The sequence below is a fragment of the Ceratina calcarata genome, unplaced genomic scaffold, assembly GCF_001652005.2.
Source record: "Ceratina calcarata isolate Rehan_Ccalc_2016 unplaced genomic scaffold, ASM165200v1 scaffold291.2, whole genome shotgun sequence".
Lineage (NCBI taxonomy): Eukaryota > Metazoa > Arthropoda > Insecta > Hymenoptera > Apidae > Ceratina > Ceratina calcarata.
Genome location: NW_017151492.1, coordinates 1,274,923 through 1,292,785, shown reverse-complemented (window position 1 = coordinate 1,292,785; position 17,863 = coordinate 1,274,923). Strand labels below are relative to the sequence as shown.

The 17,863-nt window shown below is 37.8% G+C and overlaps 5 protein-coding genes across 7 annotated transcripts in view; 1 reads left to right on the top strand and 4 right to left on the bottom strand.

Moving 5' to 3' along the window:
• Positions 1 to 4,024, bottom strand: part of LOC108623846 (UHRF1-binding protein 1-like) — an 11,852-nt gene extending 7,828 nt beyond the window's left edge. The window contains 12 exon segments of the mRNA XM_026812635.1: positions 306 to 459; positions 525 to 715; positions 788 to 880; positions 1,372 to 1,398; positions 1,532 to 1,771; positions 1,839 to 2,096; positions 2,163 to 2,282; positions 2,285 to 2,470; positions 2,553 to 2,778; positions 2,850 to 3,041; positions 3,126 to 3,327; positions 3,646 to 4,024. Coding sequence (XP_026668436.1) covers positions 306 to 459; positions 525 to 715; positions 788 to 880; positions 1,372 to 1,398; positions 1,532 to 1,771; positions 1,839 to 2,096; positions 2,163 to 2,282; positions 2,285 to 2,470; positions 2,553 to 2,778; positions 2,850 to 3,041; positions 3,126 to 3,327; positions 3,646 to 3,689 — 1,933 coding nt within the window. The 5' untranslated portion in view covers positions 3,690 to 4,024.
• LOC108623813 (UHRF1-binding protein 1-like) lies at positions 3,904 to 5,618 on the bottom strand. Its single transcript, XM_026812632.1, has 4 exons — positions 5,233 to 5,618; positions 4,713 to 4,914; positions 4,437 to 4,628; positions 3,904 to 3,966 (listed from the first exon to the last, which is right to left on the bottom strand). Exons 1-4 carry the CDS (start codon positions 5,274 to 5,276, stop codon positions 3,904 to 3,906), a joined length of 501 nt encoding a protein of 166 aa, XP_026668433.1. The 5' UTR covers positions 5,277 to 5,618.
• A 902-nt stretch (positions 5,619 to 6,520) lies between these two features.
• LOC108623851 (ankyrin-1) lies at positions 6,521 to 10,674 on the bottom strand. Its single transcript, XM_018022688.2, has 3 exons — positions 9,015 to 10,674; positions 7,667 to 8,010; positions 6,521 to 7,589 (listed from the first exon to the last, which is right to left on the bottom strand). The coding sequence occupies exons 1-3, from the start codon at positions 9,785 to 9,787 to the stop codon at positions 7,027 to 7,029; spliced, it is 1,680 nt and encodes a 559-aa protein (XP_017878177.1). The 5' UTR covers positions 9,788 to 10,674; the 3' UTR covers positions 6,521 to 7,026.
• Positions 10,675 to 10,787: 113 nt separating this feature from the next.
• LOC108623852 (serine/arginine-rich splicing factor 7) lies at positions 10,788 to 13,558 on the bottom strand. Of its 3 annotated transcripts, XR_001916563.2 has the most exons (4): positions 13,429 to 13,558; positions 12,796 to 13,175; positions 12,150 to 12,420; positions 11,363 to 11,450 (listed from the first exon to the last, which is right to left on the bottom strand). XR_001916563.2 is itself a non-coding variant. In XM_018022691.2 (3 exons), exons 1-3 carry the CDS (start codon positions 13,444 to 13,446, stop codon positions 11,159 to 11,161), a joined length of 690 nt encoding a protein of 229 aa, XP_017878180.1. In that variant the 5' UTR covers positions 13,447 to 13,557; the 3' UTR covers positions 10,788 to 11,158. The 3 variants fall into 3 exon arrangements, 2 of the variants coding, with proteins under 2 accessions (XP_017878180.1, XP_017878181.1); XM_018022691.2 differs by lacking the exon at positions 12,150 to 12,420 and having other exon boundaries at positions 10,788 to 11,450; positions 13,429 to 13,557; XM_018022692.2 differs by lacking the exon at positions 11,363 to 11,450 and having other exon boundaries at positions 11,804 to 12,420.
• A 262-nt stretch (positions 13,559 to 13,820) lies between these two features.
• Positions 13,821 to 16,471, top strand: Nnp-1 (Ribosomal RNA processing protein 1 homolog Nnp-1). Its single transcript, XM_026812631.1, has 6 exons — positions 13,821 to 14,262; positions 14,375 to 14,623; positions 14,666 to 14,796; positions 14,871 to 15,169; positions 15,229 to 15,982; positions 16,064 to 16,471. Exons 1-6 carry the CDS (start codon positions 14,019 to 14,021, stop codon positions 16,298 to 16,300), a joined length of 1,914 nt encoding a protein of 637 aa, XP_026668432.1. The 5' UTR covers positions 13,821 to 14,018; the 3' UTR covers positions 16,301 to 16,471.
• Positions 16,472 to 17,863: the final 1,392 nt, after the last annotated feature.

Below are 17,863 nucleotides of genomic sequence, written 5' to 3'. Positions count from 1 at the left end.
AACAGGCTCCAAATTGCAACACCATATGTCTTTTGCTTCGGTCCATAAAAGTTCTCGATGCAACTGGCGGACCAGTTCGTTCACTGAATTACTTGTGAAATTAGGCGGTGGGTAACGGATATTATCCGTACCTAAATAATAAACATGCATATAGAAAAAAATGCATCTCATAAAATATATAGAATTTTTAAAACTGTTCGATTTAAATGAGAGAACTTTACCTGCACAATGTGCTAAGAATTTGTCTGTTAATACGTGGAAATCTTCTGAACGATTCGGGAATTCTGTACCGAAGAACATTTGACCCATTTGGAAGGCATTTAGACACTGTGCTAAGTCCGCTCTTGAAGACCTCTCCATTGACCGAACATTCGTTATAGACGCTCTCGAGGTTTGAATGTGCAAAGATTTTGGCCTGTCTTTTTGATTCGGATAGTCTTGCTGGCTTTCAAAAACTAACTGAAAATAACAATCAGACTGTGAGCCCCACGAAATTTTGTATTAAACAGGATGACATCGCTTACCCTTGGAAGTATAGCTTCGATCTTCACGTCGAAGTACATTAAATTCGTGGAAGCATATGTTCCTTGCTTGTCCTTATTCGTTATCAGGGAATGATATAAATTCAAGCCGAAGGAGTTAAACCATAAACAGGAGCAAACGTCGAAGTTTACTTGTATCGGGTTTAGTTGTACGTAAAATTTTGGTGGTGGCACTGAACGTTCATAAAATATATTAAATTGTAGATTAATTAAAAATATTAATTGAAATGGATTTATTTACCTACATGGAAATGTGATGTCTCCTGGATAATAATAATACGTAAATTCTGCGTGGAGGATCGTGACATCTTCCGGAAGACAAAACCTGTCTCTGTCACCTAAGCAGAATAAAATTATTTCAATAAAATATAACGTGATTGCGTAATGAATATAATTTCGTCAATAACATACATGCGTCACGAATATACTCCATACAATATTAATAATAATTCACATAATGTTATACATACTACAAAATGCGAACTGTAATGATTGTACGAAGTATAAACAATTTATATGACCCTGTTACGATTAAACATTTCGTTCGTGGTGTCTGCTTTAAGAAAGTAAACTATACTATGATTACGCTTCGACTATGCTGCGACTGTACTCGGGATTAATTACACATAAATTACTATTCATTCGTTTTACGACTGCTGTTAAAAAAGTTTCTCGCAGCAAGATTTCACATTAATGCTAAATTAAGTAGCACACATACGACGTGGTAACAACATAACGCATGAAGCAACGAAATTTCTCAAACATGTTTCGAGTAGTGTTCATGATGCGCTATTAATGTAAATGTACTACAACTATTTATAATCTGTACCTGCTGCATGTTTCTTCCTTGTTTGAGCTGTGCAATTATTAAACGAATTAATTATTTACATTATAAGAGCGCTTCAGCGATCATTTTTTTCTTTACAAAAAAAAAAAAAAACGAACCCACTAAGTGAATTAATTCGACGATCGCGAATTTTGTCACGTACCTGTGGCAAACTCTTTCGGCAACGGATTACGGGATGTCGTCGTTACTTTGTACAAAGTGAAGTCGTCGATTCGTATTATAATGCAGGTCGTCATTAATTTAGCCAGATGTTCCAAAATATAATTCTTCACTGGATTCCCGCTGGGGTGCTGCGACTTTTTCTGCTCCTGACCAGCCGCGTTTGCATTCTGGGCTTGATTACCCTTCTCCAAATTTTCTCCCGCACCTTTCGCGTTATTAACTAAAAGATACGTAATATTTGATGAGCGTCGGTGTACGATTGTTATCCTTTTTTTATTCGTACGAACCTGGAGCATTCCCTTGGCTTCTCGTTAGGGGAGAATGCTGCGTTCTACCAGAATCAATGAGATCCATAAATTGGCTACGGAAAGAGCTTAACGATTGCTGTAACCATTGGCTGTGGGGTGTAGCGTTCTCTTTGTACTTGACCCAATGCTTCCTATCAGCCATTGCTAAATGATATGGATAATAGTCAACTTGAAATCTGACTAGCGAAATTTGCAACGCACCACCGTCCTTCAAATCGGGATGAGAAGACCTGCCATCTGAGTGCAAAGTAACTCTTATCATTCTAATCGTATTATCGTAATTAGTAAGAGATCTCCACTTACTGCCAGGATCGTCGCACAAATGTAAATCAATTCTTTGGCAAAGAAAATGATATGATGTTTCCACGACGTCGTACTTGGCGAAAAATTTCGAGATAAGAGTGGTGTGTTGACTCTTCGACCTCGATTGAAACATTTACAAACCTCTAATTTCCTAGCTGCTTTCGTTTTACGTTCTAAAATTGTAGCTTTTTCTATTAGACCTCCTAAGGAGTCGATGAAATGAAGCGCTGCCTTTAATTGTGAATCAGTTAAAACCCAGAGGAGGTCGTCTAAAATTAGAATCAGTCTTGACCCCATGACAAAACAATCTGAAACATTCATAATAAGCATGTATACAAATTAATATCGTATAATTATGTGTTGAATAATAAGTACAGCAATATTTTCGACCTGATATTCTTTTCTTGATAATGATCCGGCATCTTGCTTGATTTGTAAGTAAACGTAATGGCGTAAGGTTCTTATCTTTAGTACTTTGTGCTTCTATCCTAACCGTCTGCCATTCTAATTCCTTAAAAATGAGTAACTGACCGCGGTCAGGGTCTTTTACTCTAGTAGTTCTTAAATCACATCTCTGCCACGTCGGAGACTTTGATTCAACAACGATGCGATTCATCTGATAAATAAATAAAATTTCAAATAAATATGCAACAGATTCTTAAAAAAAGAAAACAGTGGAACACTTACCTGAACTGAAGCAATAAACGCAGGGCTCTTAAACGTAACTGACACTGTATTGACAGTCACTGTTATACCATCGATCACTTTTTGTATAAAAGAATATTTCCCAGGTCCTGTATACGAGGACAGTCCTTGCGGGGATGTTAAATCCCTTAAGTCTTCGCATGTTTCTACTTCTATATGAACTTCATCCAAACTCTACGGACATCGAAAACTGGTTAAACCTTATTGACATCGAAGTTACATAATAATTGATGTGCTAAGGAGGCGAGTGTCTCCTACCAAAAAAATAGGAACACTTCTCAGCTTGGTCCATTGTATGCGGAACGAAACTTTATTGCACCAAGCGCTTGTTAATCTAAGCCACGATGGCAACTCTAATAAATCTGTTAAGACCGTCTCATCGAGTTCCAAGTTTGTCAATTCGCCTTCTCCTTTGAACGTGCTTAAGTTTATTTTATCTGCCGACAAATTCTTGGTAAACCTATAAAGATATACAAATTCATGTAATAATCGTCGTACACTCGAGAAACTGTGATGACACGGTTCTCTGTATTATCTTTTATTATAGCAATTATCTGACTATCGTCGTGTTAACAATTGTGGAAAATAACTAAAAGAAATGATCGATAATTTAAAGACGACGTGTAATTAATGCGGTGAATCAAATAAGTCTGACCTGGAGATTGTTTAATGACTTTAACATCTACAATCGTTGATAATGGTCGTGCAATTTTTAATTGCACGTCGAATTGGAGATAAGGAGAGAGGCTTAATTAGTGGTTCGTATTCGTATAAATACCTGGACAGATGTTTCAACAGTTGCTTTTTTATTAATGACACCATCTTTTCTTAATTACTTTCAATTGGTCTGTACGATCTCGAATACGCGTTTCAGCATGGTTAATTTGACACTAGACATTTGCTACGAACGACGTCCCGTTCATACATGCCACGATTGTTCACGCAGCTTTCGACTTTCGACTCAAGTAGTCAGTGAACTGCACGACCGCTGCTAAATTTCTAGTTTCTCTCCTTCACTTTTTCTCGCATTTTTTATTCAGCTGAAACCTGTACTCCGCGTCGATTTCGCAGCAGGCAAATCACCATCCCAGTTTTCATACTGTAACAAATATGATCACTCCGTTAGTTATTGAGAGACGCGGCAGCGTCCCGAATGCAAAATATAGGCGCTTGCTTGACGGTACCGCGACCTTACAACCCAGTCGAATTGGGGATCGGACCTTTTTTTTTAAATTTTAATTATTAATATCGTTCCTCCATTTGTCGTTTTTGTTTCTTCTAAATCTCTGGCTATCGTCACAGTTGTGTAAACTGTTCTTCAATTTGAAACAAGCTTCGTCAAAAACAATTTTAAAAATAGAAAATTGTAATTTTTGAAATCACTATGGCCCATTTCCCTATCGATTCGGGTTCCGATTCTCCTTCGTTTGACCCTCGACTTATCCGTCAGCGTTCTGATCATGGACTTTCGCAAGTCATTAACTGACGAAGTATGAAAGCTATGCTCGGTTGAAATTTCAAATAAATATGCAACAGATTCTTAAAAAAAGAAAACAGTGGAACACTTACCTGAACTGAAGCAATAAACGCAGGGCTCTTAAACGTAACTGACACTGTATTGACAGTCACTGTTATACCATCGATCACTTTTTGTATAAAAGAATATTTCCCAGGTCCTGTATACGAGGACAGTCCTTGCGGGGATGTTAAATCCCTTAAGTCTTCGCATGTTTCTACTTCTATATGAACTTCATCCAAACTCTACGGACATCGAAAACTGGTTAAACCTTATTGACATCGAAGTTACATAATAATTGATGTGCTAAGGAGGCGAGTGTCTCCTACCAAAAAAATAGGAACACTTCTCAGCTTGGTCCATTGTATGCGGAACGAAACTTTATTGCACCAAGCGCTTGTTAATCTAAGCCACGATGGCAACTCTAATAAATCTGTTAAGACCGTCTCATCGAGTTCCAAGTTTGTCAATTCGCCTTCTCCTTTGAACGTGCTTAAGTTTATTTTATCTGCCGACAAATTCTTGGTAAACCTATAAAGATATACAAATTCATGTAATAATCGTCGTACACTCGAGAAACTGTGATGACACGGTTCTCTGTATTATCTTTTATTATAGCAATTATCTGACTATCGTCGTGTTAACAATTGTGGAAAATAACTAAAAGAAATGATCGATAATTTAAAGACGACGTGTAATTAATGCGGTGAATCAAATAAGTCTGACCTGGAGATTGTTTAATGACTTTAACATCTACAATCGTTGATAATGGTCGTGCAATTTTTAATTGCACGTCGAATTGGAGATAAGGAGAGAGGCTTAATTAGTGGTTCGTATTCGTATAAATACCTGGACAGATGTTTCAACAGTTGCTTTTTTATTAATGACACCATCTTTTCTTAATTACTTTCAATTGGTCTGTACGATCTCGAATACGCGTTTCAGCATGGTTAATTTGACACTAGACATTTGCTACGAACGACGTCCCGTTCATACATGCCACGATTGTTCACGCAGCTTTCGACTTTCGACTCAAGTAGTCAGTGAACTGCACGACCGCTGCTAAATTTCTAGTTTCTCTCCTTCACTTTTTCTCGCATTTTTTATTCAGCTGAAACCTGTACTCCGCGTCGATTTCGCAGCAGGCAAATCACCATCCCAGTTTTCATACTGTAACAAATATGATCACTCCGTTAGTTATTGAGAGACGCGGCAGCGTCCCGAATGCAAAATATAGGCGCTTGCTTGACGGTACCGCGACCTTACAACCCAGTCGAATTGGGGATCGGACCTTTTTTTTAAATTTTAATTATTAATATCGTTCCTCCATTTGTCGTTTTTGTTTCTTCTAAATCTCTGGCTATCGTCACAGTTGTGTAAACTGTTCTTCAATTTGAAACAAGCTTCGTCAAAAACAATTTTAAAAATAGAAAATTGTAATTTTTGAAATCACTATGGCCCATTTCCCTATCGATTCGGGTTCCGATTCTCCTTCGTTTGACCCTCGACTTATCCGTCAGCGTTCTGATCATGGACTTTCGCAAGTCATTAACTGACGAAGTATGAAAGCTATGCTCGGTTGCATATGTATCTTAGAGATATATATCTACGGAAGATTCTATTTAGATTGTATTTGTGTTTTAAATCAAGGAATAGCGCAGGCGTCTATCCCAACTATACTAATTTACCTATCGATCGTTCATCGATCGCTGATTCTTTCTTCTTCTTCTTGAATCCGCGAGCACGTGTTTTTCTCAAATTTATTTATTAATACCAGACACGTTTTCAAACCAGGGCTTGCAATAAGAACATCGAAGCTTCAGGATAACGGGAGATGGAATTTATCTCGAACATTGATAAATCCAACGAGCGGAACAGGAGCGTAAATGCAAATGGGAATCATATTGCAATGGTAGATTTGTTTGTTAACGATTGTATGAATATTTCGATTTTTTATACTTGAGTTCCTGTTGAGTAAATTCCTTTCCTTTATTTTATTCTTCATCTCCTCCTTGATGCTCATTTGATTAGCCACATCAATTTGTAGATCTTTTAACTATTTGCTCCGACCTTCGTTTTCCTATAATAATTTATATATATTGTATATAAATTATATAATAACGTTAATGCAATTGTATTAATTTTTGTGAATTTTTTAATATGATATATATTCATTTATTTCAAATGTACTCGCATGTATATTTCAATATCACACAGTTTCCACGAAAGGCACATTATTTACATCCACAGCCAAAAATTATGGCATACAATTTGAATATTATACCTGTCCTAGTGTAAAAACTGAATCCTAGGCAGTCTTCTTCTTGAGCAACATTGTACTTACATACTATAATAATCGTACATACATACATGTTGTAAACATAAAGAATAAGTGTTCATATATAATCGCATACGAATTACGAATTGTAATAAAGAAATTGAACGTAGTTATAATTTCTTAAATGATAACAAAAGGTATAACGCTTGTACTTTTGAGTTTGGGTAATCCCAAAATCATCGAGTCCGAACATTCTCCAACATCCTCTTCTTCATTTGATTATAAACTTTGACGTCGAACTCGATGATCAGATATTTCAATCAACCTATTATCGAAAGAAGTAGACGGATAAGTGAAAACAATGATCAAGCAGCGAGCTGACGACGTCTACTCAATTCGTGATCTATTAAAACGGATATGTCCGGGTGACGATGAAGTATCGTCGTGCAATAATGGACCGTTTGGCTTGGGTCCGCGCCGGCTTTTAGCAACAGCCTCACCGCATTCACGAAACCGCTCTCGGCGGCCACTTGAAGAGCGGTCAACCCCTCCGTGTTCAATTTCTCTAACTGCGCGAGGGGCGATGTGACTAACAAAGAGACGGTTTGATGGAAGCCTCTGCCGGAGGCTAAATGCAACGGCGTGTTCCCACCGGCGTCCTGCACGCTCGGATCCTCTCCGTGTTCGAGCAGTTTTGCTACCATGTCCGCGTAGTTTTTTCTCGAGGCAATGTGCAACGGAGTTTCACCGTAACGCGACTTGATACCGGTTGGCGTGTGTGCCACGAGCAAAAAGCCGGTGTTTAAAGCGCCGCACTCGAGACACTCGTGCAAAGGAGTCTCTCCCCGGTCGTTCTTCAACGAAGCGTCCGCGCCAGCGGCCAGAAGAGTCTCGATCAATGACTCGATTTCCGTCCTGTGATTGTTATCTGTAAAAACAGGCCAGTTTTAGAGATTCGAAACTGACTTCCAACTCTGCTCCTTCCCGTCACACATAAGATCGTACCGAAAATAGTTGAAGAAGCTAAAATATGTAGCGCGCTCCGGCCTTGATGATCTTTCGCGTTAACGGGGCCAGCGCGTGCCAATAAATCCAGCGTTTCCAGTGCCGCCTCGAAGTTGTGGTGCAGATTCTTGGCTCCCTGCGCGTGAGCTAATTGCCGCGTCAATATATGCAGCGCGGTCAAGCCGCCGCCGGCCTCTTTCACGCCCGGCGGACAACCGTATTTCAGGAGTTCCGCTACGAATTCGTACACGTTCCCAGGCCCTCCGTTGAGAATCACTCGATGAAGCGCCGTCTCGCCACGTGGAGACCGCACAGCTGGATCGCATCCGTTCTCAAGGAGTAAACTGCAAAATTTCGGGAAAACGTATTTTCGTTCACGACGCGCTTTATTATATATTACTATCCCTCGCATGTGCGCAATAAAAATACTTCGATATTCTATATATTTCAGTGTTATTTTTTATTAATAAAATTAGTATTGCTATTCATATTTGAATGAAACCATTTCTCGGATCATGGCTCGCGGAGGTTTTCTTAAAATTTGAATGAGAAATTATTCGTTTGCAAGACGTATCTGTATGATTCTTTCACCGACGGCGAAAAGGTCACATTTGGTAACAGCATGGCAAGAAAACTGCCGTGTAAGAACATTATAAAAAGAATTTCACGGGTAAGATTTCATTTCGAGGAAATGATTCACAAATGCTTCATCCGCACTAACAATCCAGTTTATAGATATTTCAAGCATTCGTCAGCATTCTGAAATTCGTGGAATTGAAATTAGAATTCGTGGTAGAAACGTCGAAATTCATTGTACCGAATAAGAAGCATGAATAAAAATACATATTTAGAAAAAGAATAGATTTTTAATTATTAATTTATATATTGGTCGCAGTCAGTATATTATTATTATTATTTATTTATTTATTAACATCTTTATTACAATTAGGCGTGATGCCTGGTGTAATCTTTTCTTTTACGTTCTGTGTACAAGTCTTAGTTTCTGTGAATGGTCTTGGTGCTTCTATATAATCCTAATAATCTAAGTAAGCTGTACGACCTTTACATGACTATGCTATATGGGACTTCGACCGATCCCAGTCGTACACCGATTTATAATGTCCCATGTTTTGTATTTTATTCGTCTAAACAGAATGCACGAAGTTTCATGCTATTTTTAATAAAGTTAACTAAAGACCAGATTTGTCTTTCCTCTTCCTCTGCAATTATATCGTTTTTATCTTTCTCCCTCCACCGGAGTCAGTATATCATTGGAAGTTTACAATATTTCTATTTAGCAAAAAGAAAAGAATGCCGATGAGAAGCACTGGGCGATGGGATTTCTTACCTGAGGATAGGCAAACAATGATGCGTCGCGGCCACCAGCAAGGGTGGATCACCCGAAACATTCCAATCCGGTTCGTCCAGGTTTTGTACAGAGCCAGTCGCGAGAAGTCCCGCGACGCACTTGGAGTCGCCTGCACGTACCGCCTCGTGAAAATTCAGTTCACCCTCCGGATCGTACGACTCCTCCTGATCGTCCCGTAGATTCTCGACTTCACACGATCCGTTGCAGGTCTCGTAAAACGAGAAGCCGCTCGTATCTGTAACGATACTATCGACAGAATTCCGTAGTTCTTGTAACTTGAAACTGTCCTTCGAAATCGAATCGTTTGCACGTGTTTCCGACGATACTGCTTCTAGCTTTGGGGTATTGTCATCGATTCTTGCTGATACGATTAAATCCGTCGAGCTGCAGTTTTTCAATACGTCGCTTTTAGTTTCGTCCGCCTCGATATTTCGATCGCGTTCGACGGCATCGGAACCGTTTTCACTCGTATTTTCTGAAACTTCCGGGTCCTCGGCTAATTCTTTAGCTTTCTCTTCGACCGACTCCGATAATTCGCTCTTAGCCGGCATTCTTTCCTGATCGACGAGACCCTCCTCGCAAACCTGACCACCTGTTGCAAGCTTCATTGTTTCCGGCGGTGAAGTAAACTCCGTGCTTTCCCCCCTAGCTTGCTCGTTTTTGTTCGCCAACGTTTTATCAACTATAGTCTTCTCTGTGCACGGTTCTTGCTGCGGCTGGCTAATGGGATCGTTTGCGTAAGCAGCGGTCATCGCGACGATTGTTCCCCGCCTTTTAATTAAACCTGATTCCCCGGCAATTGGCCGAACGCCTTTTATCAACAGGAAGGATAGAGAATCTCACGCCGTGATCCACTTTACCCGATTCATTCCCGGCTGTACGTCCCCCTTTTCTAACAATGTCGCACTCGCACTTTCCCTACGTATAATTGATCGTCATATACAGGATCGAGATATGTACATGCAGAATACAAATTAGAAATGGTGGTGGCGTGATTGTACGTGTGTAAAACCGATTACGAGCAGACGTATCACGGATACGTGACTGTCAGTAACTGTGAAAGCTAAACGAGCACTGCCAGACTTTTGCTGCCTCTCTCCCTGCTTTCGCTCTCCTCCTTTTCTTCTCCTTCTCAATTTCCCCACTTTTGCTCCTTACCTCGCCCCACCTCTCTTGTAAACCCATAAGATAAGAATCATGGTGCATGCTGCATCCCAAATAATCGAATACTTATGCATCTCGTAGAAATCCGGATCAATACTTTTTTCAAACACAGACGTCTTATACATATGAATAAATAATAAATTTAAATTAGAATATTCATGCATACGCATCCTTTACATGAATATTTTTTTATTTAAGCTACGACTAGTGATGGAAATTCCGAGAGTCGTCCAGTTGCATTCCGGAGCTACGAAAAATGATTCTATTTCCGTTATTACATGTACTATATAGAAGAAATCGTTTCATGCATTTAATCCGCATTTAGCATCGTCAAAATTAAATAATACTTATTAACTGTTGTAGATCCAAATTTTTGGATTCGCAAATCATATCTCAATTATATGTATTAAAATCCTTGAGGGATCTGCAAGAGTGCGACGGATGTTAAGATGAAGCTCTTTCTTTTCGAAGCCGCGACTGATACAAAATCAACTCGACTTTTTACTCGTTTTTAATGAAAATAATTATCGAACTAAAATATAAAACAATCACCGCGCGCATAATTAATCAAGGCACTTGAGACAACTGTGCCTTTAGCATGATTTTATTGATTATACATATACATGAGTATGTACATGTATACCTCGTTATTATTATTCAACTTAAACATACATTGGAACTTGATAAATTATCGTATTGACATCGTCGTATAAATAGCTGAACAAATGTTTCTCGACGGAAAGGTTGAAAGATGGTCGAAGTTGAATCATTTCAAGTATCGTAGTGATCGCTAACAGGGATGGTACATGTATAAGTAAATATGTTTTCAATACACATAGATATGACGGGTAATCGAAGAAGAAGAAGAAGAAACTAGTATTGGAACAGCTTAGTCGAAAGAACGAATAATAATTAGCAACGTAAAAAATAATTTTCATACACCTGTCGATCACGCACGATCATGACATGGTCGATCTAGATCTAGATTTGGTCCTGCACGGGCTACGATCTCTCGATGCGACTCCTCGCTCGTTTCGGTGCTTGTCTTTCGCCTGGTCGGTTTTACGCGAACGATTACGAGAATGGGACCGGGATCTTGATCTCGTCCCGTACCGCGACGTCGACGATGAGACGTCCCGTGATCCGTCACGTGACCCGTACCGCGACGTAGACGTAGAGTTGTTCCGTGACCTTGACGTAGAGTTGTTCCGTGACCCGTTCCGTGACCGTGACCTCGATGTAGATTTTGACCTGCAGCGAGATTCAACAGAAACGATCACCATTATAAAACGATGATTGTATAAAAATGCCTGAAACTTGGAATCTTATGGCTATTCTGTTAGTCTAAGACTATCGTTGCATGTGAATTCCTTGTTTTCTTTCCTGTATGCTCGTCGTGGAATGATTGGGCTTGCAAAAATTGTGACAAGTACCCAGGAAAACTATAATAATAATAATAATAATAATAATTTACTTCATATCCGTTATTACGCGTAAGAATGACTGCGGTAATATTAGAGTACAGTATGTGGTAATTTAAATAATCGATCAACTGATTATCTATGTTAATTTTTGCTTAAATGTCAATATACAAGTCCCAATTCTATTTGTTACAAAACGTATATTGCTGGTGATACAAGCTCCCAAACGTTATACAACATAAATATTATAAAATAGAGAGATAATATTTAATCTGTTCCGGTACGTACGTACAGTTATTTTATTTATCGTATGTACCATATTTCACAGCTGTTCGTTTGCAGTTGTAGAATATGGATATACCAAGAAGAAACAGATGAAATTGCACGAAAGTCGGACATGTGGACGAAGAGTGGCTAGACAGAGTTACTCAGAATCGTTCTCTCGTTAGTTTGACCATTAGGCGGTAGTCTAAATCGTGATAATTTTGCAGCGGTAATAAAGAGAATTGAAGAATATCGGGGAGGATACCAGTGTGGCGTTGACGTGCAAAAACTTTCGGTTTAAGGTGATCTCAGTGGTCGTTAGAAGTATTGTAGTGTGCGGAGAACTAGCCACTCCATCGGCCGCGTTCATTTCCCCTCTTTTGCTTGTGGAGCGCAGAAAGATAACCAGAAGTACGCGTTGGTACGCTATTGCTGTAACTACGCAGTATCACAAAGTGAACCCAAGGCGAATCTCACGAGAATCTCAGTAGCGACACATTTCTCATGTGTACAGCTGCCTGTTTCAGCTGGGTCTCCTATAAAAATGTCAGTATTACATCGGAATCGTTCTTGACAATCGCAACCGCTTTGTTTTACAGTTCTAGCATTGTACACAACATCTTCCTATTGTAGAATGTAATTTCTGTTCAATGTACTTTACTCTCGCAATTGATTCCAAACAATCAAATCAAGCTTATCGAATTGTATTTAGGCCTTACAATGCGCTCTGTTTTCGGAAACGTTCTAAATCGAAACGTTACATTAAATTAATTCCATTGTACATTTAAGCATAGATCAAATTAAGTCAAATTCTCTGTCTCGTAATCATATATTTCTTGCTTACTTGTCTAATGCTTTTTTGCATGCCATAGAATGTAGATAGGAGATAGGGTGCACTTATTTATACTTACCTCTTCTTGCGAGCACTTCTGTGTCGTTGACAATTTCTAGCATAATGACCTCTTTCACCACATTCATAACATCTGTCTTCGGGATGAAACAGTCTTCCGGCGCCTCTTCTGAAATGACCTCTGTCTCTCAGTCTTCTTCCGTTGGATGGTTCCACGCGGGCTCGTCTGCCGCAAATCGTTCTCCCATCCAGTCCTCTTATAGCGTCTTCGGCGTCTCTGGCATCTTCGAACTCCACGAAAGCGAATCCAGGTGGATTTCTAGCTACCCATACATTCCTCAGAGATCCGTAATAGGAAAAAGCGTCTTCCAGTTCTTGTTTTGTCGCGCCACTTCCCAAATCTCCCACATAGACTTTACACTCCGAGGGATACCTGGACATCTGAACAATATAAAGTAGAACAAACATAAATTGACCATACATCATTTTGTAAATAACATTGTACTTCAGTCAATCAATAAAACATCCAACGAGGACGGTACAGCGAGATATACAACGTGAAATTAATTAAGGGGTAAATGAATAATGGACGTTTCTCTGCAGAACATGCATTATTTTTAACAAAATATTCTTTTGAAAAATAAACTGAAATCAGTTTCAGTCTAACGGATTTATGTTATACTTGTGCAAATACCTTATTCATTGTCGCCATTTGTATACTGAACACCGTTAAATGAAAAAGTAGATAATTCAAAGTTTCAGTTTATCATCTTGGAGAAAAAAAAGTGATTTAATGTATCTCGCCGAAATACGCCGAAATGTGGGGATGACTCTTAAAGCTCGATTTACAAACACTGTCTTATTGTGTCGCCATCGCGTCGGTGTCGGTGTTTGTAATTCCAATTATAACTGATACGTTATTTAATATAATTGACAAAATAATTCACATAATTTATTAATTCAAAGATCCCATCTGCTTTTCTCCTTCAATAATTTTATAATTCATGCAAACACAGTATGATATAAAGCATGAAGTTGTTCCCTCGTCATATTGAAATTGATTTAAGTTGCCAACTTCACGAATAAGAGCAGACTTGTACGTCTTGTACGTACAGGTTAAAGTAATCAAAGTGGAGTAGAATCGTCGTTGTTGACAAAGTATTTAAGAAAGAATTAAAAATACGAGCTTAAGTTTATTTATCATTTCGTGTGTATCAGTGATATAAGGATTTAAAGAACGGACGCCGGTTGTAGCGTACCGTTCGAATTATTATAATCAGCCGAATGGCTATTAAGAAAGCGCAACGTACACGTGCACCGTCGCGGCGGAAACCTGCTCAGTTAAAATTAAAACACAAAGAACAACAAAATGTGGCGAGGAATAATAATAGTGGAGACAAGAAAGCGGCGGTTATCGCGCAGGAAATTAAATTCGCTCGTTTACTGTCGAGTAAAGATAAAGTGATACGAGACAGAGTGTTGAAAAATTTGAGGAAATGGTTAACAGTTCGTTCGCAGAGTTCCTTTCGTAAGTTTTGTGTTTTTCTTTCTAAAAACCTGTCGATAATATTTTAATTTGTTAAACAGATATATTTGACAATGACAGTAGCAGCTGATATTTTCCTGTTACTCGTTTCCAGCATTTACAGAATCAGATTTTATAAGACAATGGAAGGGTTTATTTTATTGCATGTGGATGTCGGATAAACCTTTGATTCAAGAGGAATTAGCTGAATGTCTTAGTAAAATTGTACATTGTTTTAAAACTAGGGACGTAGCATTGCTGTACACGGAATGTGCATTGAAAACGTTAGGTATCGAATGGTTCGGTATAGATCATTATAGGCTAGATAAATTTTGTATGGTAAGCATCACAACAATCGGTATTTCTCCATAAAAGAATCGTATAATTTTTAAAACATTCAATTTTTATTNCGAATTCCTTATACCTATGGAAGATGAAAGGCGAATTAGATTTATCATGAAAAACATTTTTAGATATTTAATTTTCCAATCGGATGTCGGTATGGATTATATGGAAAAGTTTCAAGCTTGGAGAAATGTAAGAAGCGATGACGTTCTTGTTACTTCAAACTTTATTTAATATTGCTGACAAACGATCGTTTTTTGGTGTAGGCTGGTTTTCCAGCTGGCTCGATCGATGCTATGGAAAAACTCGAATTGTCAGATGAAGAAGTATTTGACGTGAATGAAACAAGAAAATCTGAAGAGAAACAGTCTGCTTCCCAGAGCAGAGAGACGAAGCAGTCGCAGGACACGGAGAAACCTTTGGATCCAAGAGCTGGTAGAGTAAACGTGGAATTGCCGCAAATACCTTTCAATGCGAAGGACATAGTTGCTCTGTTAGAACAATATAAATTTCATCCTTCGTCGACGACCAAATCTCGTAGGCAATTACGTCGTCTTATCAAAGAGTAAGTCGTTGTAAAACTAAAAGACTAGGGATCAATTTTTGATGGAACTATGTTTATAGATTTACCGAACTCTCGCAAGATAAAATGCCGCTGGGTATTAAGGAGATAATCGTGCCAGAAAAATCGAAGAAAGAGATGGAATCCAAATCAGCTGCGATACGGCTTTTGAAATTCGAACAAGAATTGTATTCGGATACGCTACATAAAAAGGGTAAGAGAAAAAAAAATGGCCAATTGACAGAAGAGAAGAATACTGACTTTAGCGAAGAGGAATTTGGAGATTCTGACGACAATGAAAATTACGTTGCTCAAGTACACGAAAATAAAATCGGGAAGAAGAGGAAGATGAAGCATAAATTAGATGATAAATTAATAAATACGCATTCAGAAATATCAGACGACGAGGTGGACGATGAGCTTATTTCGAGGAAAAAGAAACTGAAGAAGAGGAAGATACAAGGTGACACGGATGAAACTGTGAAGATGGACGCAGACAGCAACTGTAAAAACGAATCGAAAAATTCATCCACAGTGATTAATAAAGAAGCTGATAAAGAATTGAAATCAAAAGGAAATAAAAGTAAATCTACGAAGGTATTAAATGTCTTCGCGCAAGTTAAGAAGAAGAAATCTAAAAAATCGAAAGTTATTGGAAAGTGGAACGTTTCTGATAACGCACCGCTCCTTGATAACAAGACTGCAGCAGCAGCAGCCGAACATTCAGAAACAATCGAGCAGGAACCCAATGATAATAGCATGGTTAACAATAAACAACCAGTATGGTTATTACCTATATTTTCAAAATTAGGAAACGTAAGTTGCGTTGTTCGATCTTTATTAATTTTTCATTTTGAGAACTTCTTGAAATTGTTATATTCATTGATACTTTTACAGAGAACCCAGCAAACTTCGAAAAGTAAAATGGCAGCGATTCAAAGTACGAACTCGAAGAAACGAGTAAAGATCGCTCTTCAACATAACACTGCTCAACATACGTCCGAATATATGTTACAAATTCGTAGGAGTCCAGCTATACCTTTCGACGCGAACAAGAAGCCACCAGCAGGTGTATTGAAAGCGAGTCCTATACCGAGTCCAATAAATCCATTTTACAGAAGAGCTGTTATATAAAATAATCGATGTGACGGTAACAATTATTTGTTATTATTTACATCAATTAAATAAACACGTGATCTTTGTTCAATCGGGCTTGTTCCAACGATCATAATTACATCCTCAACGGATTTATTCATGTGCTTAATCAGATTTCTATCTACGTGAATAAAATGTATCCTCTTTATATACATTTGATTTATTTTTCCATATAATACTGTGTGTGTGTATATTTAACTATCGACGAATACATTTTTACACGAAATAAACAGTTTACAACTTTGTTACAGCGATTTACGTACATACATTGAGACAAGTTTATTACTTTGCTTTACATCTTCTAATTATACGAGTAATTTCGTTAATATACAAACAGTAGTCGCAATATCTTCACTCCGTTACACGGAGTATCACTGTCTTCTTTACTCTCTGTCTTATATATATTAATATATTCAAAAAAGTACATTAATACACACACACACGCACACAGATTTATATATATATATATATATTTCTTTGGCACATGAATTCACTTTTACTTATGTGTCTTCAACACTTCTATAGCTATAGAAAAATAGAGCTTCGATTAGAAAAATCAAACGTACCTAGGTACTTGGAGTTTATACGTTATACATGTTTCGTTCACATCGTATTAATCGTACATCGGATAGGGACACATAAATATTTCTTCAAATGTACGCTACGTGTTCATATTAAGATAGTACATGTATTAAAATTCGTAAGATGGTTTTTTAATACCAATTTTAAAAGGAAGAGGTGAGTGCGTGACTATCTCATACCTTTTATTATTGCAAAACGAATTTAAAACTTCTCAAGTTTGTCATTTTATCGCGATTTGGAATTATGTACATTATTTGTACTTGATTTGAAATATGAGATAATGAGGCACTGTGTCCATTGTTAGCTAGATTGATTTTAATCGCGAGTTAAGGGGATAGGGTAGTTACGTGATTTATCTAACATTTATTAATTTTTGACATCTTTTGCTCTATTCTATTAATAACTAAATTATGGGTTTATGCTATTCGATTTTGTATTTTTATTTCTCAGAGAATCAGTCGTTTTAATGTTTAGTATGAGGTACATCCCTGGCTCTTATTTTACTCAGAACAATCTCAAATTCGTATAAAATTGCTTAAAATCCAAAGCATAGTAATTACCATTGCTTTGCTTTGTAACACTTATTTTATTAAATATTCGCATGATCTTATTGAGTGACCAGAGCGACCTACTAGAATTTACCATAAAATAAAACGAGTTTTGTCTTGATTCTCTGAGAAATAGAATCGAATGGCAGAAACCCAGAGATCAGAATCTATCCCCTTAAACAGAAAATTTCGCTTTTAAGATTCCAAACAGTAAATACTGATAGTCATATTTCCCAAAATATCTACAATAGTGTGACTGCATTTTTGTAAATTCTCCTCCTCTTTTAAATTCACAATTTGAAATTCATCATAATTATTGCAAAATTACACGTACCCTTAAGGATGTATTGGCTATACAATCAATCCCAAAAGTTTATGCACTTTAGAAACGCATTTTTTAAAAAGAAATCAG